The sequence below is a fragment of the Colletotrichum godetiae genome (assembly GCF_030913485.1).
Source record: "Colletotrichum godetiae strain CBS 193.32 chromosome Unknown BDP55scaffold_101, whole genome shotgun sequence".
Lineage (NCBI taxonomy): Eukaryota > Fungi > Ascomycota > Sordariomycetes > Glomerellales > Glomerellaceae > Colletotrichum > Colletotrichum godetiae.
In genome coordinates, this window is record NW_026851349.1 from 27,917 (window position 1) to 50,989 (window position 23,073).

The 23,073-nt window shown below is 54.3% G+C and overlaps 8 protein-coding genes across 8 annotated transcripts; 4 read left to right on the forward strand and 4 right to left on the reverse strand.

The window, feature by feature from the left end:
* Nucleotides 1-2,308: 2,308 nt before the first annotated feature.
* BDP55DRAFT_524320 (HSP20-like chaperone) lies at nt 2,309-2,809 on the reverse strand (the record flags this gene model as incomplete). The annotated part of the gene is made up of 1 exon (XM_060567797.1): nt 2,309-2,809. A coding segment is annotated over one exon (501 nt), but the record flags the coding sequence as incomplete, so codon positions are not given.
* Nucleotides 2,810-3,094: 285 nt separating this feature from the next.
* On the forward strand, nt 3,095-3,629 carry BDP55DRAFT_686517 (uncharacterized protein; the record flags this gene model as incomplete). The annotated part of the gene is made up of 2 exons (XM_060576518.1): nt 3,095-3,411; nt 3,487-3,629. The coding sequence occupies 2 exons, from the start codon at nt 3,095-3,097 to the stop codon at nt 3,620-3,622; spliced, it is 453 nt and encodes a 150-aa protein (XP_060421941.1). The 3' UTR covers nt 3,623-3,629.
* Nucleotides 3,630-6,248: 2,619 nt separating this feature from the next.
* Nucleotides 6,249-10,021, forward strand: BDP55DRAFT_638970 (WW domain-containing protein; the record flags this gene model as incomplete). Its single annotated transcript, XM_060573181.1, has 3 exons — nt 6,249-8,704; nt 8,760-9,448; nt 9,519-10,021. The coding sequence occupies 3 exons, from the start codon at nt 6,249-6,251 to the stop codon at nt 10,019-10,021; spliced, it is 3,648 nt and encodes a 1,215-aa protein (XP_060421942.1).
* A 464-nt stretch (nt 10,022-10,485) lies between these two features.
* Nucleotides 10,486-11,411, reverse strand: BDP55DRAFT_699158 (phosphomannomutase; the record flags this gene model as incomplete). The annotated part of the gene is made up of 2 exons (XM_060577864.1): nt 10,486-11,193; nt 11,310-11,411. The coding sequence occupies 2 exons, from the start codon at nt 11,409-11,411 to the stop codon at nt 10,486-10,488; spliced, it is 810 nt and encodes a 269-aa protein (XP_060421943.1).
* Nucleotides 11,412-12,489: 1,078 nt separating this feature from the next.
* On the reverse strand, nt 12,490-13,998 carry BDP55DRAFT_624143 (uncharacterized protein). The gene has a single exon (XM_060571400.1). The coding sequence runs from the start codon at nt 13,667-13,669 to the stop codon at nt 12,905-12,907; it is 765 nt and encodes a 254-aa protein (XP_060421944.1). The 5' UTR covers nt 13,670-13,998; the 3' UTR covers nt 12,490-12,904.
* Nucleotides 13,999-14,316: 318 nt separating this feature from the next.
* BDP55DRAFT_596427 (sodium/calcium exchanger protein) lies at nt 14,317-18,073 on the reverse strand. The gene is made up of 2 exons (XM_060570989.1): nt 15,027-18,073; nt 14,317-14,964 (listed from the first exon to the last, which is right to left on the reverse strand). The coding sequence occupies exons 1-2, from the start codon at nt 17,675-17,677 to the stop codon at nt 14,619-14,621; spliced, it is 2,997 nt and encodes a 998-aa protein (XP_060421945.1). The 5' UTR covers nt 17,678-18,073; the 3' UTR covers nt 14,317-14,618.
* Nucleotides 18,074-18,206: 133 nt separating this feature from the next.
* BDP55DRAFT_686528 (condensin complex subunit 2/barren) lies at nt 18,207-21,395 on the forward strand. Its single transcript, XM_060576519.1, has 2 exons — nt 18,207-19,216; nt 19,267-21,395. Exons 1-2 carry the CDS (start codon nt 18,593-18,595, stop codon nt 20,923-20,925), a joined length of 2,283 nt encoding a protein of 760 aa, XP_060421946.1. The 5' UTR covers nt 18,207-18,592; the 3' UTR covers nt 20,926-21,395.
* BDP55DRAFT_686538 (condensin complex subunit 2/barren) lies at nt 20,926-21,194 on the forward strand (the record flags this gene model as incomplete). The annotated part of the gene is made up of 1 exon (XM_060576520.1): nt 20,926-21,194. The coding sequence occupies exon 1, from the start codon at nt 21,013-21,015 to the stop codon at nt 21,190-21,192; it is 180 nt and encodes a 59-aa protein (XP_060421947.1). The 5' UTR covers nt 20,926-21,012.
* Nucleotides 21,396-23,073: the final 1,678 nt, after the last annotated feature.

The window sequence follows — 23,073 nt, forward strand, 5'->3', positions numbered from 1 at the left end:
AAAGCGAATTGTGTTGTTTCATTTGTGTACTGTGTATCATTGTAGCCGAATCGTATAAAATGGTCTCTATTAGAAATTGGTGGATTTGGGGTGTTTGTCCCTTTCAGAGCATATTTCCTTCCCTCTACTGAGATGTCTACGCTTTATATCACAACGTACGGTATTCTAGGTGGGATATAATGGACAGAAGTTGATTGTTATCCCCCTCATTGCCCGCGTTTCCGATATCATTAAGGCTGTCCCCCCAACCTTCGTTGAACACCTGATCCATTTCCATCGTATCATCTAGGTTTTAGATGTACTCACATAAGATCTTGCAAACCTTATTCGGATATGGCGAGAAAACAAACCAAACTGCAGAATCTTTTGTTACTACGCAAGGCACGTGTTTGACACCCACTAGCATCACCACCGGAATATGGGAACACAAGATTTGAGAGTAGGGTACTGGAGGACTCAGCCAGTCCAAAAAGCCTCTAGTCCAGCCCGAAATTATAGACTTGAGATCCTTTCTGTAGGCCTCTGCGATGCCAGGGCGTGCTATTTACTCTTTTTCTTTCCAATATGGAGTAGTCGTGGTATCACTTTGCCTCAGTATTTAACAAACCACCAAGATAGAGGAGCACCATAGCTTCTTAATCCCGCCGAAACCCCGCCGAAACCCTCAGCAGAAGAATTATGGATCTTGATTCCTTCCAGGCTTGGAAAGTCTTCCTTCCTGCCTGGAGGAATCACAGACTTGCAGTATGGGTATATGCCGACTAGAATATACCGGAGCCTTCCATTCGTCGCCTACAAGAAAGGCACCAACGATGCTTGTGATTTTCCCCCTGCCCTCTTTACCAACCTAAGCGGCTGGGGCAGCAACTGAGTGAGTGAATCATAAGCGGCACCAGTGGAACCCTTAAATTTATCGGGCGTTGGGAACTACCATTTGACCTTTTGTTCAGTTTACTTTGGGTGACAATTTCTATTCTTGAAGCTGTTCAATATCAAGGCGTTTGGTTCTGCCCATGGTAAATGTAAGTAAGGGTTGATTGAGGTTTAGGCAAGCATGCTATGGAGTTTTTAGGCGGATTGGAGAAACATGGTCATGTTACGATGGGTGCTCATAAGGTATCTTGCCTTGGATGCAATGAAGGGTGTTTGAGTATTTGCGCCTGGAAACGTCAAGTTGACCACTCACCAACTTTAGCGGTGGATTGTGTAGGCAAGTAACTACGAAAGAGAAGCGAGAAAAAAAAAACACTACAATTTAACCCCCCTTCCGGACGGTTGAATAAGAGAAGCAGGCTGACCACTCAACCAGAGTTCCGGTGAGGGTGGAATGTGCAGTCAAGTACACAGTAGGTAACACCACTCGCAACGTAATACTCGGTGAGAAAAAGTGAGGCGAACTAAATTCACTGCAATTTTAACCCCCCCCAAGAAGAGAAGCAGGCTGGCCACTCAGCCAATGGTCTAAGGATCTATGAATGCAGTATCATCTCTAGTATGTCCGCTCATCCAACATCTCCACGATTTTTTTCTTTAACACATCACACAAGTTGATTAAACTTCCACGGCCAAACATAGAGAAGAGGAGTAACGTATAACCACCTGTGCCAGCAGAAAAGAAAAGAATTCACCACCGGTGTGGCTATATCTCGGTGCTCGTACTAGGATTCGAACTCGTAGCCTGTCGTCGAGTAGGCTGTTGGGTAAAGATATTATAATTATCGACCTTTTAACTACTTCACTGCTCAACCAGTTTGACTTGACCGACCGACCTAGGAAGGCGCCTCCTGTGCTGGTGACGGGGATGGAAATTGAGAGTCTGGATGGGTTTGCTTTTGCGGTGTATTCACCTTCGCGATACATTCACTCGAGCCAGGCGGGGCGATTACACCTGGGAGAGAAATCTCTTCGATAGACGATGGGGAGAGCTGGAGCAGCTCGAGTATAGCTGAGCCATCGTCTTTTGTTAGATGAAGCTATCGGTCTGAAGCTCAGGGAGAGCTTACTCCACCACATCGAATATTGCTGTTCAGTTTACTGCAATCTTGGGACCGCGTAGAAGGACCAGTTTCATCGCTGGCTGATTATGTCACTAGTAAACATTCAATTTCAAAGGGGCAATACCAGAAGAATGGTGTAAACGGTTGTTGAAGCTATCTAATATCCAGAAACCAAAAGAATACCTTTACAAGCCCAAACCAAAAAATCGAAAGATCCCAAACCCATTAACCATGAAGCTTCCATTACATCCAACCGTTGTCCACCAAAAAGATATTCCTCCTCAAGCAGAAGCAGCTAAAATAACACTCTTCTACTCGATATCGACCTTGTGGATCTCCGTCCACTCCTTCTCCACCTTGGGCACAGTCACGACGAGGATACCATCCTCCATCTTGGCCGTGATGGCGAGCGCGTCAATCTCCTCAGAGGTAGACGCTGCGTTGCGCGTACGAGGCGGCAGCGGCACAGACCGGCTAAACATACCGATCCGTCTCTCCCCAGACGCCATCGTCGCCAGGAACTCCTCGTCGCCGGGGCGGTACACCACGCCCGCGACGCGGAGCTCGCCCTTGTCGGCGTCCCAGTTCACGCCGACGTCCTCCTTCTTGGCGCCGGGGAGGGCAAAGTGCAGCACGTAGGCACGTTCTGTGGAGAAGATATCGACGGGGGGCGTGAATGCCGAGTCGATGTCGTTGTTGTTGTCGTCGTCGGCGCCACCGTCGCGGGCGCCGGTGTTGTTGTGGTTGGTGTTGAGGCCGCCGAAGCGGGTGGCCCAGTCGCGGACTTGTTGGGCAAAGGGGTGGTCGGCGAACTGGTTCAGCCACTCTTGCCAGTTTGCAAAGTCGAAGCTGCCGGCTGGGTTGTGTCCGTAGGGCGGGGGAGGGGGCGGGGGCGGGTGAGGAGCGCCGAATGGTGGCGGGGGGCCGGGGGGAGGAGGTGGGCCCCGGTGGCCGTGGTGGCCGCCGTGTCTGCTGTGGCGCGCCCAGGGGTCGGGTCCGCCACCAGGGGGTCCACCACCGAAGCGACCGGCGCGACCTCCGCGTCCTGGACCACCGCGGCGACCGGGGCCATGATGGTGGTGAGGGTGAGGGTGAGGATGTCCATGTCCTGCGTGCTCAGGGCCGTCTTCGTTGGGGCCGTCGCGCATGGTGTCGGGAGAGTCGTCCTTCTCCTTGTCGGAGAAGTCGCCCTCTTCGGGAGTATCATCGGCGTTGCGCATGGTCTCGTCGACGACCTCGCCGTCGCCCTCGCCCTCGTTCATGTCGCCGCGTCGTCCGTGGTGACCTCTACCACCGCATCGGCCACCGCCGCGGCGACGACCACCGAATCCACCGCGGAAGTCGCCCCAGCCGCCGTAGGGACCGCCCCATCCGCCGGGACCACCTGGGCCGCCAGGGCCGCCGCCGAAGCCGTGTTCAGCGCCGTGGAAGGGGAAGCCTGGGGGGAAGTTGGCCCAGGGACCGGGAGCAGCTGAGTGGTCTACGCCAGCGCCGGCGCGCATGTTGGGGTCGAGAGAGTGGATGAAGCTCCAGAGGCCTTGAGGGCCACCTGGGCGACCCCAAGGATTGTTATTACCGTTTGGACCTGCCCAAGACATGTTGGATTGTTGTATGCGTATGTGTGATTGTTTGTGGTGTGGATTGGTGAGGTATGTGTCAGAGAGGATGAGTAGTAGTAGGATGGTGATGATTGTCGGAAAGCAATGAAGCTGAAGAGGGAAAGGAAAAGAGAAACATGATATCGACGAAGGAGTTCATTTATATACTATCATGAGATGACGACAGGCCATATTATTTACAAGGCAGGAGCATGCGTACACCTTTCGTCTGATACACTCCTGGCAAAACGTGGAAGGCAAAAGCACTTGCGAAGCCTAGGTCGAACCAGTCAGAGCCACACACAATACACCTCTAGCCTTTGGCGGTCGAACAGGTCGGAATGGTTTCGAACGGAAGGGACATGGGGAGGTACAACATCGCCACGCGTCGTCGTGGTAGGGGGATCGGCCCAAACAGCTCATTGGATCCCGTCGGGGGGCGGTAGACTTTTACACCGAGCTCCGAATTTGTTGATGGCGTAGGGCAAATGTCCGCTGCGGAGTGTAAATTCAGGCATCGTCGGAGACCGAATAGTACACCTTCATGGGCTCTAGACTGCTAGAGAACGCCGCCATTTCTTTGACAACGTCCCATGTCAGTTGTGTTACGCAGCCCGCGCGGGACCGAGCCAAAGCTTCAGCTGAGCAGCCTACGCAGTAGAGCCCGGGTCCGACAGTGGCAGCGGGATATGGTGAAGTGCGGGGTGGAGAGTGGCGTGCGTCGGTCCCGCTGTGTCAGTTTGCGATGAGCTCGGGAGTTGGCAAGTTGCGTGTGCCACACTTGTGCACATGGGAATTTGGTTGCACTTCAGATGCGGATAGTGGGTGGTCACTGGTGGTGTTTGACTTGTCGCCACTGGCAGCGAGGAGGACGCGCACGCCAAACTGAGGCCTCACTTCGTGGCTGGTGTTGGTGGCCCATGCAATGCGTGGAGTTGTCGTCGTAAGGCTAGTTGTGTGAGTCAACATTCCCCTGACTGTGACTCGCTTTCAGGAAGAAGTTGCCGGGATATCGTTGACAAAGGCGTTGTTGTCCGAGTCCCGTTTGTTGAAGCCGAGAGTTTCGATAATGAAAATCATATGAAATGCGAATGCTGCGAAAAGGGCGACGACGACAACCCCGAACTCGGCCAATGACGGGGCGACGTTTTCGGAGGCAAACCAACGACGCCGCTGTGCCTGAAAAGTGGAGATGTTCGGGCTTATGTAATTACCCGCGAAGCTTGGGCCAAGACATCTACGGATGGCCCGTGCTTCTCACATTTCTACAAAGGGGTACGTACCTCAAGGTACCGGAATTGGCTGAAGGTGCCGGTTCCCTCCGCGTCGATCCAAGACCCGTCTGTCTGTCACCATCTTTCTGCTTTCTTTACTTTTACCACCATATCCTCCCACTTCGACAAGACAACGACATTGAGCAAATCTCGTAGGCGCTTCCATCAAGTGATGGTTCACGACAGCTGCAGATGAGCGGGCACTTCCAAGTTTCCCCCTATCTTGTCACTGCTTGTCTCGGCGCATTTCGACTCACCGGATCCCAGATGCCGCACATTTCCCACCTCGACAAATCACTCACATCAACTCTCATCTCGCTCTATGCGCATTACGAGCTCGACTGGCCCCGCCACCATGCTCTAGGCTCTCTGGAACACTGGGACGTTCTTCGAGCCAAGAAGTTCACATTCATGGGCAGGCGCTTGCAACTTCAAGATGAAGATTGCCCATTTGCTACTGCACATTCTCTAAGCGCCCACGATATACAGCCAATCATGAAGCTTCGCTAGGCAAGATGCCACCATGCAGGGCTCCATACTTTTGACGTTGTTCAGGCTCTTTGGCTCCTGGTCACTCGTCACTGGCCGGGAGTTTTGGGACTGCGAACTCAGCCAGTTGATTCTCTCGACAGTCCTGGGCAGCTGGCCATCTCATCCATTCCCTGCAAATGCCATGCCAGCCCGGCCACGCTCTCCCGTGTGAGGTGGGTGGTGCCTACAGTCTGTGTGCGCGGCCTGCCTGTGCCATGAGGAGCATCCAAGTTCCCCTCTCTGCCTCTTCTCTGCCGCTGACGAGCGCCTCCTCCTGCCCCCCTGGTTCCCAGTCCCATCCCATCCTGGCCCATGTCCCTATGCTGCCGCTTTGCACTTTGCCCAATGCTTCCCGCTGCCAGGCCGCCCAAACCCTACCTGGCGCTTGCTTGCTTCCCTCCCGTCGTCCTATCTGGCACGTTCTTATTCTTTGTCCTGGACGCGCTCCCTCTCTGGTCGATAGTTCTCGACTTCTGACTTTTCTCTTGAAAATACACACGTTTGGGAAATACACTGGTTTTGTTTCCGTGCCGCAGCCGTTTCATCCATCTAACGGGCCTGACAACCGGCCGGCCATATCTGCGACCTCTCCCGTGAGACTCGAACCCGGACCCCACCACCCCTCATCAGCAGCTGCGATCCTCTCAAGCATCCAACGATAGGCACGAAACGGCGACCTTCGACAGCTCCTATAAATAACTTTTTGCTCCCCCTGACCTGCAGACTTGAGCTTTCGCAGTGCGTCATTCGCATTCCCGCATCAAGCAATCCGCGTACCTGCGCAAGTCGGCCGGCCCCCAGATACACAATCTATCTTAAGTAGATTCGACGATACCACGTCGCCCATCATGGAGCGCAGTCGCGGCCTTCCCGACGCCGAACTGTTCCTTCACAAACCCGCCGAGGAAGACTGTGATAGCCCGACCGTTGAGCCCTTGAGAATATTCAAACCGCAGAGTCCTAACCCCGCCAACGACCGCTTCAAGTACCCCGCGCCTCCGTCCGCCTCAGGCTCCTCCTCCTTCACATCGAAGCCGACCTTCCCTCTACCGCCAGGCGCCTCGAGCTCTGCCGCGCCTCTACCCTATCCCGACGAGGAGGACCTTCGGCCTGGCAAACCGACCAAACCTACCATCACCGCCCCGAAGCGATTTGGCTCCGACTACAATGATACTACCCCGCGCTTCAATGCGACCAGCCCCGTAGAGACCAAGAGTCCTACCCTCGCCGAGCGACGCGGTACCGGTCCGAGGCCCTTGGGCGCCACCTCTCCGCAGAGCCCGGCTGGCGACGACGGGGGCCTCTTCGCGAAGCCGCTGACCGCGCCGCAACCTCAGCGGCCAGCTGCTACAACTACAAACTACCCGTCTTACACCAAGAAGCCCTACTACCCTCCACCGGGTGGCGCATCCAGTTCTACGCCGCCCGCCCAGAGCCAGTACCAGGCTCGGCCACCACCTCAGAGTGCTCAGAGTGCTGATCGTCTCGAGATGCCTGGCCAGAACAGCGTGAACAGGTTCGCCTCGACAGCTTCGACCTCCACAACCCGCGCCAGCCGGGGATCTCCACCCCCGCCAGAGACCCCAATCGTGGAACCAGGGGTCATCCCGGGCGGCGGCATCGAGGCGCGATATGCCGCCTCTGGCATCTCTGGCACGGCGACACTGACCAGCCTTCAGGCGCAACAGGCACAGAGCGCCGCAGCCTCCCAGAGATTGGCTCAGTATGGAGGAGCACCACCGCCCGCGCGGCCGTGGACTCCCACGGAGAACCCAGAGAACCAACCTCATGGCCCGCCCACGGTGTACCAGGGCATGAACCCGGTTACGAGTCCTACGCAACCTACGTTCAGCCCTCCTCCTCAACAGGCAGAGAACCAAGGCGAACAGACGAACCTGCAAGTCAGCGTCCTGGAGCAGGATTATCAGCGGATGGGCTTGAACGACCCCCCGCCGGCCTACTCGAGCGTCACACCTGGTAACCCGTCTTACCCAGCCGAGAAGCAGCGGCCTACTCAGCAACGGGCAGATTCAACGCCGTCCGTGTCCTCGGCCTCTGCTGCTCAGTCGCCCCCGAAGAAGCCAGCGACTGTTGGTCCCGCAGCGGCCGGGCTCGCGTCACCTTCGTTGCAAGGCCACCCCGCCTTCGCCAACGACCCAAGGCCAGAACAGCAAAACGGACAGCCCTCGTCGTCTCAAGCGCAGAATGTTCCCGTCACGCAAACCGTTCAGGCGCCTCCTTCCTTCCAGGGTGCTGGCCCTTCTTCGCCACCACCGCTACCCGAAGGCTGGATTGCCCACCTCGACCAGAACTCGGGGCAATACTACTACATTCATCTGGCTTCTCAGGCGACGCAATGGGAGTTCCCCAAGGGACCCAATCCTATCACACACGAGGCAGCTCCCTTGTCTCCCACGGCATCGACGTACGGCAACCCTCTCGCATCGCCCATGTTTGGCAAGCAGGCCATGGCCTCTCCCATGTTCCCCCCTCAGACACCGGGCTACGCTGAGAGCATCATGAGCGTCGCGGCGTCTCAGACGCCCACAACTGCTGGGTTCTCTGGACCGCCTCCGAGCGCGGGTGTTGACATGTACAGAATTCAGCCCACCAACGGTGTATACTTTGGGCCGTACCTTCGTTACTGCAACATGGACTTTGAAAAGGGGACATGGCTGGGAAGCATCATGATCGTGACGGACGCACCGCAACCCCCGACAATTCACATCCACCCGAGCAACGACCTTTCACCTAATCCGCAACAGTTGGTGCCGCACAATATCTTCACTCATCAGCGCTGGACGTTTTACAAGTACGATATTGAGCTGCCCATGAGTGAGAGCGGCACCGAGAGGTGGACGTACGCAGTCACCTCTCACCTGGGATGTACGAGATACGAGTTTGTCATTGCCGGCCGCCATGAAGTCGGCTGGAGATTCATCGCTCACTCGAACAACGACTTTGCCGCCTCAACCTCCCAGGCCGAGCGCTCCAAGCTCGGGGGCGTGGGCTTCATGTGGAAGGACGTGCTCCAAAAGAACGTAGACTGCGGTGGCTTCCACGTTCAGCTCGGCATAGGCAACCAAATTTACGGTGATAGGCTATGGAAGGAGGTGCCCTTGCTGAAGCAGTGGTTGGCGATGAGCGGCAGAGACAACAGGAAAAACGCGCAGTGGACCGCGCGCCATGAGGAGGACGTCTCGCACGCCTACTTCCATTACTATACCAGCCACTTTGACCAGCCTTACCTCAGAGAGGCCTTTGCACAGATTCCGCATGTGTTGCAGATTGATGACCACGATATGTAAGTTTGCAGACTCTGCTTGTGCTTCTCGTCATGTACACTAACACGCGCCAAGTTTCGACGGCTACGGCTCGTATCCCGAGTACATGCAAGGATCCCAAATGTTCAAAAACGTAGGTCGGATCGCCGTCGAAATGTACCTCCTCTTCCAGCACCACACCACGGTAGAGATCCTCCGCAACGTCAGCAACGACGGCGACCTCTTCACAATCACTGGCCAGGGCTGGCACTTTGTCAAGTACCTCGGCCCGGCCGTCTGCGTCGTCGGACCAGACTGCCGCTCCGAGAGGAACCAAGCACGCGTCATGGCCGGCCCGACCTACCAGGGCATATTCCCCAAAGTCGCGACGCTCCCCCCCAGTGTGCAGCACTGCATCTGGATGGTCTCGGTGCCGCTGCTATACCCCCGCTTGGAGGCGGTCGAGAGTTTGGCGGGCGCCGTCGCGACAGGCAAAAAGGTTGTCAATACCTCGTACAACATCCTCGGCAAGGTAACGAGCTCCGTGGCCGGCGTCGTCGGCGGCAAGGACGTTGTCGCGCAAGGCTTCACGCAGGTGAAGAAGGCGGTCGGAAAGTCCGGCCTCATGGGCAACGTCCTGAACCAGTTTGGCGAGATTGACATTGCCGAGATCCTCAAGGACATGTGGACGCACGAGTCCAAGGACCTGGAGAGGACGTACTTTATCCGCACGCTCCAGGGCATCTCCCAGCAAAAGGGCATTCGCATGACTTTCCTGTCAGGAGGTGAGTTTTCACACGCCCATGACTCCCACGCCCATGTCCCTTTTGTTCACCTACTAACATCATCACACAGACGTCAACTGCGCAGGAGCAGGCCTAGTCCACGACCCAACACACCCAAGCGACCACAAGACAATGTACCAAGTCATCACCTCCCCCATCGTAGCCCAACCCGCGAGCAACTACATCCTCAAGCTCCTCCACAACAACAAGAGCCTCTACGTGCCCGCAAACGGCCACAAGTCCAACCACGAGGTCTCGGACTCCAAGGAGGACATGATGGAGATCTTCCACACCGACGCCTCCGGCTCCGCGCGCGAGCTCAAGAAGCTCATGGGACGCAGAAATTACGTCGCCGTCGTCGCGTATGACCCTGAGACCGTCGCTGGCGGTCCCGGCGGCGTCGGTGGGTCGCAGTACGCCGGTAGTATCATCAATGGGGGACAGCAGCAGCAGCAGCAAGGGTTGCAAAAGTTGAGTCTGGCTGTGGACTTTGTCGTGCAGGGTGATGGTGCGTTTACGGCGCCGACAAAGTATGGACCGGTGATTGTGCCCCATTTGGAGTTTGGGAGATAAAGCAGAGTTGGAGTGGACGGTGGTGATGAAAGAATGATGTTGTTGTTCTTTTTTTTTTCTTGGATTTACTTTAATATCTCTCTCTCTCTCTCACTATTCCCTCGCATCACCATTTCAGGCTAGTTGGAGGAGGAGGAACAAGGTATACAGCGATAGCTTGACGACCTGATGATACACTTCAAACCTACCACATCAATTCTGAAAATTCATTCGTAGTCATTGTAATTCGTTCCATTTGCTGCTCTACTGAAAAATCAAGTATCGAGAACGGGCATTTTGCCGCTCTCGACATGTTGCAGGTCTGTTGTTCCCCGAGGCCACGATCACCAAGTCTAGAAAGCTGGCCCATGACATCGCAACTCCATTTTTGTTGGCTTCGTCTCCCAGCCAAGTCAAGTCATCTTTCCCAACCTCCAAAGTCTTTCGTAAGATTCCATTCAGAGCCTACTGCTCTCCGGCGCGGTTCACAAGTCAAAAGTCTCCTTGAGGATGCGAATGGTATCCTCGGGGCCGGTAACAGAGTGACCGATCGTGCGCTCATCGACGTAGATCTCGTAGTCGTTTCCGCCCTCGGACGTCTTGTCACCAAAGAAGTGGATCTCCTCGTACTTGACGCCGCCCTCCTTCTGCGCCTCCTTCTCGAGGTGCTGCAGGCAGTACGTCTTGTCCCAGCCGGTAGGGAAGACGTCGAACGAGATCTGGCCGCCAATGCTGAACGTCAGACCCAAGTGACCAAACTTCTCGCGCAGCTTGGCGACAAAGTCGCGACGGACGTTGTGGATCTTGTCGTAGGCCTCAAAGGCCTGGCGCTCCTCGTTGGAGGCGTTACGGCCGACGGGGGAGATGTTGACCATGCCATTGCGGAACTCGATGAAAGTGCCGCGCTTGACGGGGATGTCAAGGTCGGCAATGTGATGGAGGGCGAAGCGGACGAGCTCCTTGTACTGGTCCTCGCCAATGTACTTGATGAAGCTGTTGGAGGCAAGGGGCTGGCCGAGCTTGTAGGCCGTCAGGCCGTTCTCGGAGAAGCAGAAGTCGAAGAGGGTTGTGACGGGGGTGGTGGCGTTGCCGAGCTGCTCTTGCTGCTTGGAGTAGTCGGAGCCGCCGACGAAGCCGATGGCGCACTTTTGGCGGAGGCGGGCGAGGAGGTCGAGGATCTCGGGGGAGGCGGCCTGGGAGGTGGAGGTGTTAGCTGGGACGGCTCCCAAGGTAATGCAACGAGTAAATCCTTTGGGATGGCTATGGGTGGAAGGAATTGGGTGGAAATCGGCTTTGAGAGAGAGCTTACGAGACGAGCAGGAGTGAGGGTGCCGTCAACGTCAAAGAGGCAGATGGTGTTCTTCAGAGGGCGCTCCGTGAGAGGAGGGTAGCTGGGGAGAGAGGTAGCCATCGTGACGGTGTTTTTTCTTGTGATTGCTGGTACAATGGGCTTTATTTCCGGGACTGCTTGTGGTGAAGCTTAAGGGAAGAAGTCTTGTCGTGAGAATGGCGCGCTGTGAGGGAGAGAGGGAAAAAAGCCGAAGTGAAAGTTGAGCAAAGGGAGGGCGGTCAATCGTGCAGGAAAGGAAGCTCTCCTTTTCGGGATGTGGCAGGCGCGGCGCGGGGTTGCTCGTTGGATGGCGGGGCAAGTGAGGGACTGTGGTGCTTGTTGCGGTTCAAGGGTCCCCCTAATGGTTCTGGGTCTGGGCCTTGGTGTAAGGCGCAAGGTGGGTCTGGAGCTGTAGGTGCAAAGAACTAAGAATCTCGAATAGCAGTGCGATGTTGAACTTCATTTATAACTTTTCATAAACTACAACCACCTTCTGCAATTTTTACCACAAGCATTGGCAGATGTGATTCGACAATGGATATTCAATCATCTACTGACCGAAAACTACTGCAGCTCTCAACTTGCCAGATCTCACGAACGTCCATCTCCTGATGATCTGTCCTTGCGTACCTTGTCTAAGGTACCTTGCCTGACGAATATCGCCATTGCAACGAAGCTGTGGACAGCTTGCTCTTCACTCTATGCAGGAACCAGCAACGATACGACATTGGCATTGAAACGAGATGAGATACGCCATCTCCAGTGATCACATTTGAAACCAGCTCGATTGTCTACGCCATGAATTGGGGCAGTGCTAAAATGACCAGTTGTTTTGTTTTCTCCAGGAACGTGGTCAATACACCGGGGAGATGTAGACATCGTGGCCTCTGTGAGGTTCCCTGAAGCAGATCACTATGAGGCGCAAGGAACGATAGATTGCAATTTACAGTGGACTAGGAGGGCACTAATACCGCGCTAGACGACGGATGGATCACAGGCTTGTGATGGAAACGGGCTGGGAAAGCTGCCCCTTGCGGCGGCGCCCCGGCAGGGATGCATGCTCCGGGGCTCGATGGTGGAGTCGGGGACAGCTCCGACTCGGGTGACCTTTACTTAGCAAACTTATGTAGTTCGTACCTCGACGTCGGTGCATATCTTGCATCAACCCCAAGACCAAGCTAGCATTTTGCAGTGTTCTAAAGGACAGATCTCTCTCTCTCTCTCTCTCTCTTCAATTTTCTAGCTAACACGCAATCCGATAGTTACGCGAAATAACCCACCAACTTCCCCAGTGATGATCCTGCTGCGCCTCTGTTTCAAAACAGTCCGGCTGGAGCAACAGTACTTGAGTGAGTCACTCACTCATCTCAGACATTCGAGCCAGCGAACGTCCTTCACCAACAATAGTGATTCCCGTCAATACAATAGTTACATTGTGACAAATTCCCTTGCAAGATGCCGTCGCCTCACTCGATCCATTTCTTAACCGACTGATCCCCAATAGTCTCTTCTTTGCCACCGGTAACGCCAACAGGCTGCTGACCCGAGCCACGGAGTCCTAGTCGAGGTAGAGGTCAGTCAAACAACCCAAATGTAGGGAAAATCTTTTCAAGAAGAAACAACGTACCTTGTCCGCTCGTCGCTTCGCCGCTCCTAGTGACGTCGGCCTCATTCCCCTCAGTGCCAGTAAAGACGCCCTCATCTTCACCCAGCCCGCCCTTTTCGAAACCGAGACCATCACCGACATCTCGCTTGGTGTAAGAGCCCAGCCCCATCTTCTCAGTGGAAGATTCTTCGCCTTCCAAGAGCTTCTTGCTCCCCAGGCCGGCGGTATCCTCCGCGTTGGAACTCGAGACGGCCATATCATCACCGTGGACTCTGGTCTCCTTCCCTTCATCCAACCTTTCGCCCTCAACCCCGCCAGTCCCCTTCCCAGCCTCCAGCTTACCATCAGCTCCTCCCGGCTTCCCATCCTCCATCTTCTCACTTCCGCCAAACCCAACAGCGATCCCCTTTCCAATCTCTGCAAGATCCTTCTTACCCACCTTCTCAACAGCAACACCAGCACCACCGTCGCCGCCATGATTATAAGCCGTAAGAGCCCTCCGCGCAACAACCCCAATCTCGGTATAATCGGGCCCCTTCCCACCAGCCTGGTCCGCCTGGAAGCCCGCCAAGGCCTTTTTGGCCGCCGACCCAACGTCTGCCCATTCCTGGTCGTTGGACGCCATTGTCGTCGTCTGGGAGTTTGATGAGTCCTGCTGCTGCTTATCCTTCTTGCCTTGGTCCTTGCCGGCGAGTTGCTGGGCCAAGTCTGTGAGTTTGTTGAAGCCTCCCATGTTGAATGACTGAATCAACTCGACTGTTTGGTAGTTTTAGGGAAGTAAAAGTGGTTGGACAGTGAAAGTTGTGTATGAGATTTGTTTTGCGTTGCTTGAGTCTGATAATCAAAGTTGGCATGAGCTGGGATAACTTGGCACCGGGGAAATGCCTCTTGTTGGACTATTCAAGACTCATTTTATAGTTGATCCTGTCTCATATCAGTTCGATGATCCAATGTTGTCAGTCACCATGGTGACGCGCAACTTCCACGAATGTCCGTCCCTTCCGTTCGTAGAAGGGCATAAGTTGGCCAAAACACAAAACACGTACACAATGACACGGCTTGGCAAACACACGCACACACATACACAGGAGCTGAGCTCTATAAGAAGAAGAAACGCGAGAGACCAACACCAGATGAAGCCTTGTTTTGGTCTTGGCGTCACAATGGTGCACATTGCGTACTTGGCGTTCCATGATATGTTCGTCTCAATATGTTCGGCACGTCACAACTTCGGTTACTGATGCCTTTTCCAATTCGAAAGAGGGTCCAACGTTGGTGCACGAACAAAAGACACATCAGATGGTGATCGACGTCTGCAACGTAGGACCGTGCCTGAGTGCCTTCAACCTGATGTTCGCTAGATGAAACGACTACTATCACCAAGACTCACGAGACTGTTGCGGCCTTCAAGAGCCAATGAAGTATTGAATCAACCGAAGTGTAAAGGGGGCGTGGTCATCTGTGTAATTTATTTTTATAAACTAATGTATATATATGTAGATTCGTATTTCCTCTTTTTGTACTCATGAGGTAAAGACTGTCTATAAGTAGAAGACAGAGAGTTTCGTTTATTTTCTCGTCGCACGCTATGCTTGGGTATACTCATACGGCGTAATACACTAACGCAATATTGATACAGTCTGTACGTGTACCAGCAGCCAAAGGGAATAAAAGATGTGCCGTCAGAAAGAAAGGGAATAGGACACGTCAGTCCACACTCCGGTCAGCTCGACAACAACGTTGACGACGGTGCTGATCATCCACAGCACAATGAGACCGTAACCGATCTTCCGTGACATCACCCACTTGTTCATTGGAACGACGATGAGAAGGCCTAGCAGGGTGATGAGAAGCGTAATGGCCGATATCATCAGAGTGCCTCCGATTTGAATGTTGTACGAGTGGTACTTGAATGGCTTGTCAGGATGTTTCTTGTGTCGGTGGTTGGCGGCCTGGACCATCATGTAAACGCCGCCGATTCCGATGCCGAGTAGGATATTGAGCATGGGGCCACCAAAACACGCAGATCTAGAAGGTATTAGCATGACATGACTATCACCAGTATTTGGAGGAGGTAGAATTAGACTCACAATGCCATGACGGGGAAACCAAGCCGGGCAACGGTGATGTCAGCAATTAGATCACCCACACTGTTGCCCGCCGCGAAGATGGTTAGCCCGAGAAGGGCCTCTGAAATGCCGAAAATGACACCCACTGCTTTCAAGACGCCGACAACTTCTCCGGCAATGGTAGAGATCCAGGCAATGGCAATGATGAAACCCATGAAGCAAAGCAAGAAATGGTACTTTGGCTTCTTGTCGGGGCTAGTTGACAGGAGGAGGAAGCCAAGCAGAATCGTAGATCCTAGGAGTGTATACAGAATGAGTCTGAAAAGGACCTTGTAGGGTTGCTGGAAGTCTTCTTTCATGTTTGCCCAGAGAATGATGACGGCGAACAAGGGTCCGGTGAAGAGCTGGATCGCGACGAGCCATCTGTTCCACTGGCCCGACTCATCGACGGGAGCTAGACTGCTCTCCGAAGGTAACGGCGCGGCGGGTTTCATGGGCTGTGGGTGACTTGTAGGTATTTCGGTTGCCACACGCGCACCACTCGGAGAGTCGATGGCAATCAGCGCTGGAGAGCCCTTGGGGGAGCGATCAAGTGACTGCCCACGAGAATGTGACAGAGTAGCCCGTCTGAAGCGCTGCCATTCCGATTCTCCCTCATTGTCATCGTAGCCGTGGGCAGGTACGGGAGCGTCGCAGTGAGCGTGATCTCGCATCATTGGATCCACAGCAGTCTCGTCGGATGAATCATCAGCACTCTCGTTTTCGACGACCGGGAGTGTCAACACCAGAAGCAAGATGCTTGGTACAGATATTGCACTGACAAATCTGTCCCAATGGCTTTTCTGCTTCCAGCCTAGCAAGGTCGGAAATAATGTTGCCCAAAAGATGTGCGGCGGAGGTAGGATGGCGTAGGGCCACCACCTTACGGGCTTGGGGTTGGCCATCTCATAAGGCGCAAATGGCACTTCCAGGCGAGCTGGACCAGGCGGCGCAAAGAACTCGGTTGGCTCGGTCTGAGCAGCAGGCGTTAAAACAAGAGGCGATTCAGTGTATCCGGGGAAGGGCGATGCTGGCGAAGATCCGACGCTCATACTGCCACGCCGACTTGGTATCTGGAGGGAAAGTTGACCGGGTAAGGGCCGAGCCTCCAACGGTTCGCTCCCCCCGCTATCTTGTCTTTGAGGTACTGCGTCGACAGGAGGAGGCGCCAGGTTACCGCCGATTTTGTAGGCTGGCGACAGACTTCGGTTCCTACCCTCTTGGGCCTTTATCTGTTGGATCGGGTCTGCTGTTGCTGGGAAGCGCCATGGCGATGGCGAATGGTCGCGACTATTGACGGAGCCGGGGATATCGCCAGATGACAAGGCCCGATTTCTGTTCTGTCCAAATTCCTCAACGGCGCCTATGGTGTATCTCCCCGAGTCGGAAGGCGGCCCGCCCACTGTGTTCGTTTCACTCTGCCCTCCAAGGTGGTTGACCGAGTAGGCCCGTCCATGCATCGGCCTCATCCGGTGGTTGCTTTCCTTTTGCAGCTGAGCCAGAGCAGATCGGAACTCGAGAGCGCCGACCAGACTGGGACGTATAGGCGTGAGTGTGTTGCGTCGTCTGCCTCTAGGACGCAAGACTCGCATACTGCTAGCCATCTCCGCCACGACGTGCCGGCCATGATCGCTGTCTTCAGCTTCCTCGTCACTCTCTCCTTGACCATCGACTTCGATCCTAGGGCCGGCTTCCAAAGCGTTGATGTCTCCAGCGCTGGAGGCGGCTGTAGAGGCGGCGTGCCGGTCTTCATCGTCGGGATCATCCCGGTATGGTTCCGGTGCCAGCTCGTCGCTGAGGTGCCCCACCGTCCCGTAGACATGACCTCGTGCGGCTGCTTCCCGGACCCGCCGCTGGCTCCGCCTTGTCGAGTACCAATGCCATGTGACAACGGTAACCACGTAGAAGATGTAGTAACAGACCATCGTTATGCATTCCCATAAATGCAGGTGGCCATCTGCCAGGAACACCATGGTGAAGCAGACAGCCACGATGAAGAAAGAGAGATCCCTGACGTACGTCTTTCTTCCAACTTTAAACTCGCGAACCAAAGCCATGGAGCCGGCGACGACTGCTGTGATGAAGCTTGCGGCACCAATCAGCTCTCCAACAGCCATGCTGGCGCTATTTGAGCCCATGGCTGCAAAGGTACTGAAGACGTCGGGTGAGCCATTGCCGAAGGCGAGAAAGGTGACACCAGCCAAACTCTCGCTGAGACCGAGGATGGCAGAGATGGTACTGAGATTAGCGCTGAAGAAGTCGCTGGCGGCGATGCCTATAGTGGTGAAGAGCAAGCCGAGCCAGCAGACCAGAATGATAAAGGCCAACCACTGAGCCTTGCCAAGGTCGCAATAATACAGCGTCAGGTAAGAGAGGAGGCCAGCCTCGTCCTCAGCGCAGTGGGCCTTGACAAAGGCACACTGATCATCGGCGCGGTGGACATCTCGGCATTCTGTGAACTCGGATCGTTTGGCGAGGGGTGAGAGTGAGAGTGAGGCGTCTTGCAGCTGAAGCTGTCTTTGGGTAGCCTTGGTCAAGATAGACCAGGATGCCAAAAGGCATATTAAGAAAACGGTCGCGTAGAAAGGCCGCAAGCGAAGGGCGCCCCCTCGGATGTTGGAGGACGTTGGCATATCTGACGTCAAATGCTGATTGTAATTGGCTCATCCGAAGCCATGGCAGAGACCGCGCTGTCGCGTTGGCGTGGCCGTGAAGCCGCTCGTTCCGCCGGACAAGGAGGAACAGATGTCTCTCAATGGAGTTGCTATACAAAAAAGAGGGCTGCAGCGGGTTTGAGCTGAACAGCAAATGCAAGCGCTTCTCACCTTCATGTACGACTCATGGGGTCTGAGGGAGGCAGCCCGGGAAAACCTGCCCAGCCTCTTTCAGGAACTATGAGCGACGCAAGCTTCTTGGCCACCACCAGGTGAGAAGCGCAGGCAGTGCCCTGATTGCGCCAAGTATTTGGTCGTGTCTGCGTGGGAAACCCCCCTCCGATGTGGCTGTGCTTCAGCGGAACGGCAACTCCAAGAGAGGGGGGCTGCATGCAACGGCAACTGCAAGAGAAGAGTTCCATAGTCCTCGGCAGATAGCGATCTTGTATCACGTGCCGATAACGAGGGGGCCCGTGAAGGGCCGATCCAATGATCCAATCTGATGTTTGGACGAAACGGGATTTTCAGCTTCCCCGCCCCATCCGGCCCGGAAGGATAAACTTGACACCTAATATTCAAGGCAGGAAACCTCTCTATTGTTGTTTCGCGTCGCCCCGGGACGTGCGTATGGTGGGGAAAGTAAACACAAGGCTCGGCCACTCAGTATGCATACAGCACATCGCAGCAACAGTCAACAATTTTGACGACAACCTCATCGCCAACAACACACACAAGATGCCTCGAGTGGCCCAAGTACCGCGCGCAAACAGCCGCGCAGGCAGCGTCAGAGCGACCTCTGGGTCCATGAACACATCGCCCTTCAAGAACTCACCCGTCAAGTACGTTTGCGACAACAGCCCGCTTACCGATTTTGCCTAGCAACGAAACTAAACAATGTACAGAATCCCCCTCAACGATGATGCGGGAGAAAAGGCGCGACGAGCGCAATCACGCCACGCATTTCATGAGCGCCAGCGCAACGAACTTAAGGCTGCCGCCGCGACACCTCTGCGCAGAGGCAACGGCAGCTTAGAAGATATCGAGAATGATACACCGGGCTCGAACCCCAAGACACCCCACGCCCGCGGCAGCCGAGGCAGGCAAGTCATTGACGACGACGACGATGAAGGCTTTGTAGTCAGCGGGAGCGCGGTCACGCCTATGAAACGGGTCCCGATTCTTGCCAACTTTGAGGAGTGGATGAAGATGGCCACAGACAACAAGATCAACGCAAACAACTCATGGAATTTCGCCCTGATCGACTACTTCCACGATATGTCGCTTCTCAAGGAGGGAGACGGAGTCAACTTCCAGAAAGCCAGTTGCACGCTGGATGGCTGCGTCAAGATTTACACAAGCAGAGTCGACAGTGTCGCAACTGAAACCGGAAAGCTACTGAGTGGTCTTGCGGACAGCAACAACAAGAAGAAGGGCAAGGAGGGCGACGAGGTCGAGGGCGAAGAGAGCGAGGAGGAAGTCGACGAAGACGGCAACGTCAGGAAGAAGCCGAAGCGCAAGGTAGGTACGAGAATCATATCGGCTGTGATAGTAAGCTGACTTGTGCGTAGACACAACGTTCTTCCGAGGCGACCCTCGCGCCCAACTTCTCCTCGCTTCAACTCAAGAAGTTTGAACTAGAATTTGCCGTGGATCCCCTTTTCAAGAAAACCTCCGCAGACTTCGACGAAGGTGGCGCCAAGGGTTTGTTATTGAACCACCTCATGATTGATGCCCAAGGACGCATCGTCTTCGACAGCAGTGACGAAGTTGGTGACGCACACACCTCAAAAACCCGAAAGAAGAACGAAGACGCCGACGATGAGGAAGACGAGAACACAGAGATGCAGGATGCTTCGGCGGTACAAGAGGAGCCTGAGCAGGAGAGTGCCGAAGATGTTGAGATCGACCTGGGAGCCCTCGGCGCCAAGTTCTTTTCCGATCTTGGCCGCCTTGACGAGCTTGACGTTTGTCCGTCACTGAAGAACTTCGACCTCGGCGATCCTTCTGGTTCCATGGACATTCCTTTTCTCAGAGCACCGGAAGATTGGAGAGGCGACCAAGACAAGGACAAGAACCCAGACTCGCTGGGCGACAATTCTGGCATGTTCATTGACGGCGACAACGCTGCTGGCTTCGACGATGACGACCTTGGACTGGGTGGCTTTGAGCTTGGCGCCGACGTGGCTTTTGGTGAGGGTGGTGAGGCTTGGGCCAGGGAAGCCGCCCTTGAGCCCCAAATGCGGGTCTACGATGCTGGCCTAGGCGAGGAGGCTGGCGATGGTGACGGGGTCGAGATGATGGACTCTGACAATGGGGATTTTGTCGTGTCCATGTCTCACGCTAAGAGTGCCGACAAGATGCACGAAGACATTCTCGGGTATTTCGACCAAGCGCTGCAAAAAAACTGGTCAAGTGCCGAGCACTGGAGAATCAGAAAGATCAAGGACGTCAACAAGCCGGCTGGTCCTGCCAGGGTGCGCAAAGAGAAGGAGCCATTCGAGATTGACTTCTCAGCACCCCTCGATCAAGCCTTGGCCGACGTCTTGTACACTCAAGCGTCAAGCAACTCCGCCGTCTCTATGCCCAAGAAGGACTGGAAGTCAAAGTCCCGCAATCTGCTGCCTGATGATAAGCACTTTAACTCCAAATCACTTCTCAACCTCTTCCTCAAGCCTAAGGCACGCCTTGGCAGGAGACGTATCCTCGGAAACAGGGGCGGCATGTTCGGCAATGCCGGACAAGATAGAGATGTCCCAGAAGGAGAGATGGACGAGGCGTTCTGGGCAAACCAGAAGGCCCCTGTCAAGAGTGAGGACGAGCCGCTGCCGGAGGGAGATTACGATGCAAACTTCTTCCAGGACGATGCTCTGCCGTTTGCCGGTGGCTTGGACGACGACGATGACGAGTTTGCGGATGCCCGGGAGCACTTGTCGCCCGGCGCCGAAGGCGACGTCGGAGCCACAGAAGCTCTTGGCATGACGGCCTTGCTTGGCGGCGACGCAACCACCAATGCTCTGACGGGCGCTTTTGGAACGACTTTGGTTACTCAAACCCGTCGCTTGCGGCCAGATTATGTGCAGTTCGCGCGTGTTGCTAAGAAGGTGGATGTGAGGCGTCTGAAGGAGGAGATCTGGAAGGGCATGGGTCTTGAGGGCCTGGATAGCGTGAGTCGAATCTCTCGGTCGCCGTTGACACCAGAGAATAAATTGTTGCTAACCCATCACTAGGATTCCACAAGACTTTCTTCGCCTGATGCCCCAGCGCCACCGCAAGAGCCGCCCGCAAAGGATACGGAACTCAAGTTCACCGAGGTCATGAATGGTCTCGGCTCGGTGTATCCCAAGGCGATGATGGAGGACATCTCGACAAGTTTCTGCTTTATCAGTCTGCTGCATCTCGCCAACGAGAAGGGTCTCGTCATCGAGAAGACACCCGAGCTCACGGAGCTGAACATCCGCAAGGATTGGACGGCCGAGATCGTGGGAGGGGAGTAAGAAAGTCGTGCTGCTCTCGTCGCGAAAAGGGGAAAAGGTAAAAAACGGAGGGAAGAGGTGTGGCGGAATCCTGTTTTACACGCCGAGGCATCGGCGTTTGTGTGTCTTTTGTTGAACGACGGCATGTTTGATTTCTGGCAACGTGTGTTGGGTAAACCTTACGTCTCATAATGAACTGGGCGGAAACATTCCATTTTTTTTTTGAGGCTTTGCAGGCTATTCTCTATACCTTCACCTGTATACGTACTCGAGGGCGGGCTTGAGAGTCTATGTGAAGACGTCTTATGTAATGGATCAAGAGACACAAGAACAACGAACCTCTCGGCGGGGTCTCTATTCCTATGTTTTGTTTTTCGCGTTGGTGCTTTTTGACGCCTGGACAATGGTTCGCGATATGCATAATTAAGGTAAGCATGAATTTTTTCATCGTCTTAATTGCCTTAGCTTGACCGTTGAAAACGAACGGACGGGAGCTAAGTAAGACAAGGTCACGAACGGAGCAAGTCTCCGTATGAGGGTTGAAGAAAAATGCTCGTACCCGTTTTGGCGCATTTTCAGGGCCCTGCTCTCCGCCGTGCCTTTTCGTTTCGGATTGGAGCTATTCAGGATGATGGAAGACCCCGAGTTTTTATGCGTTTCAGTGGTTTGGTTTTCATGCAAATCTGAAGGGACGACGAGCAGAATCGTCGGATGATTTAGGCGCATGCAGTGGGCACAATATGGGAGAAAATTATCAGATGGCAAGGACGGATACGGAGTACAAAGAGTTAATATAAAAGGCCCAGGCCCGCGCGAATTTCTCTCTCAATAACCGCAACCGTCAATCACTATGTCGCGTTCGTCGGAATGTTGCACAATGGACAACCCCGATCCCTCTTTAACTGAATGATAATGAAGGGTGAAGTTTACCGCTTTGTCTTGTCTCGATCACCATCACTATTTCCAACCACTGTCCTTTCTGGGCTGCGATTTCTCCTAGCGTATTCTTGATGCAATACGCGTTAGACAGACCGGCATGCTCCCTAGGGGTTTCTATGTGATTAAGTAGTGATGGGATACTCGGTCTCCATTAAGAACTTTCGATATAAGCCGCCAGATCAATTAGAACTTGACCAAGAAAGCCTTACTTTCCCAGCTGGCAATGTATTACCACTTCGAACACGTCTTACTCGCTACATCCCTTGACATCTTCTGTACATGTAGTCTCCCTTTCATTCCCTCCGTCTTTATAGAGTTTACACTGGACTTGGATGGCTCTATCATGCGCACTCGCTCCTACCTTTATGGCCTTCCATTTCGCAGAGGCGACATATACTTTGTCTTGAGCGTCCTGTCGCACTTGAGGTTGGATACTCGGTTGAGAGTACCATAGAGTGGCCCCTCAGGTTGCCTGCCCACTGAAGCAAGAGCGTCCGGACCTTTAATGTGGGCGCGTAGCCGGTAATACACGACATCTACGTGCCGTTTGACACTTTGCATATAAGCTACGTCTCCATCTAGGAATCTAGGATGGCGTGAGATCACTCTCGAGCTTGATCAATTAAAACATTAACGTGCCTTGTAGGAGTAGACGTAGCACTCGAATTGAAGTTATTCCCCCCTAAATTCTCAGTAAAAGGAAGAACCACTTCCTCAAAGCTGGCATTCGTCATACCCGTATTCTCGATAGGATATATGTGATCCAAGTGGTGATGAGAATCAGTCGGTCTATAGCGACCTGTAAGATACTAAGATATCTCGTAGCAATCTGTACGGATTAAAGAGGTCAAGTTAGATCCTCACCAAACCTATTAAAAGAAACAAAGGGGAATAATCAGTCCTCCCGTAGAATGGCAACTGCAAAGCCAGTGCTGCCTTCTGTTCTTGAAAGCTGATATTTGG

What these genes read in the sequence shown, in the direction of transcription:
- BDP55DRAFT_624143 (XM_060571400.1), bottom strand. Translation starts at nt 13,669, where the DNA reads ATGGGAGGCTTCAACAAACTCACAGACTTGGCCCAGCAACTCGCCGGC.
- BDP55DRAFT_596427 (XM_060570989.1), bottom strand. Translation starts at nt 17,677, where the DNA reads ATGCCAACGTCCTCCAACATCCGAGGGGGCGCCCTTCGCTTGCGGCCT. An exon ending in GGTTTCCCCGTCATGGCATT is followed by an intron (nt 14,965 to 15,026) that starts GTGAGTCTAATT and finishes AATACCTTCTAG; the next exon opens with ATCTGCGTGTTTTGGTGGCC.
- BDP55DRAFT_686528 (XM_060576519.1), top strand. Translation starts at nt 18,593, where the DNA reads ATGTACAGAATCCCCCTCAACGATGATGCGGGAGAAAAGGCGCGACGA. An exon ending in GGAAGAAGCCGAAGCGCAAG is followed by an intron (nt 19,217 to 19,266) that starts GTAGGTACGAGA and finishes ACTTGTGCGTAG; the next exon opens with ACACAACGTTCTTCCGAGGC.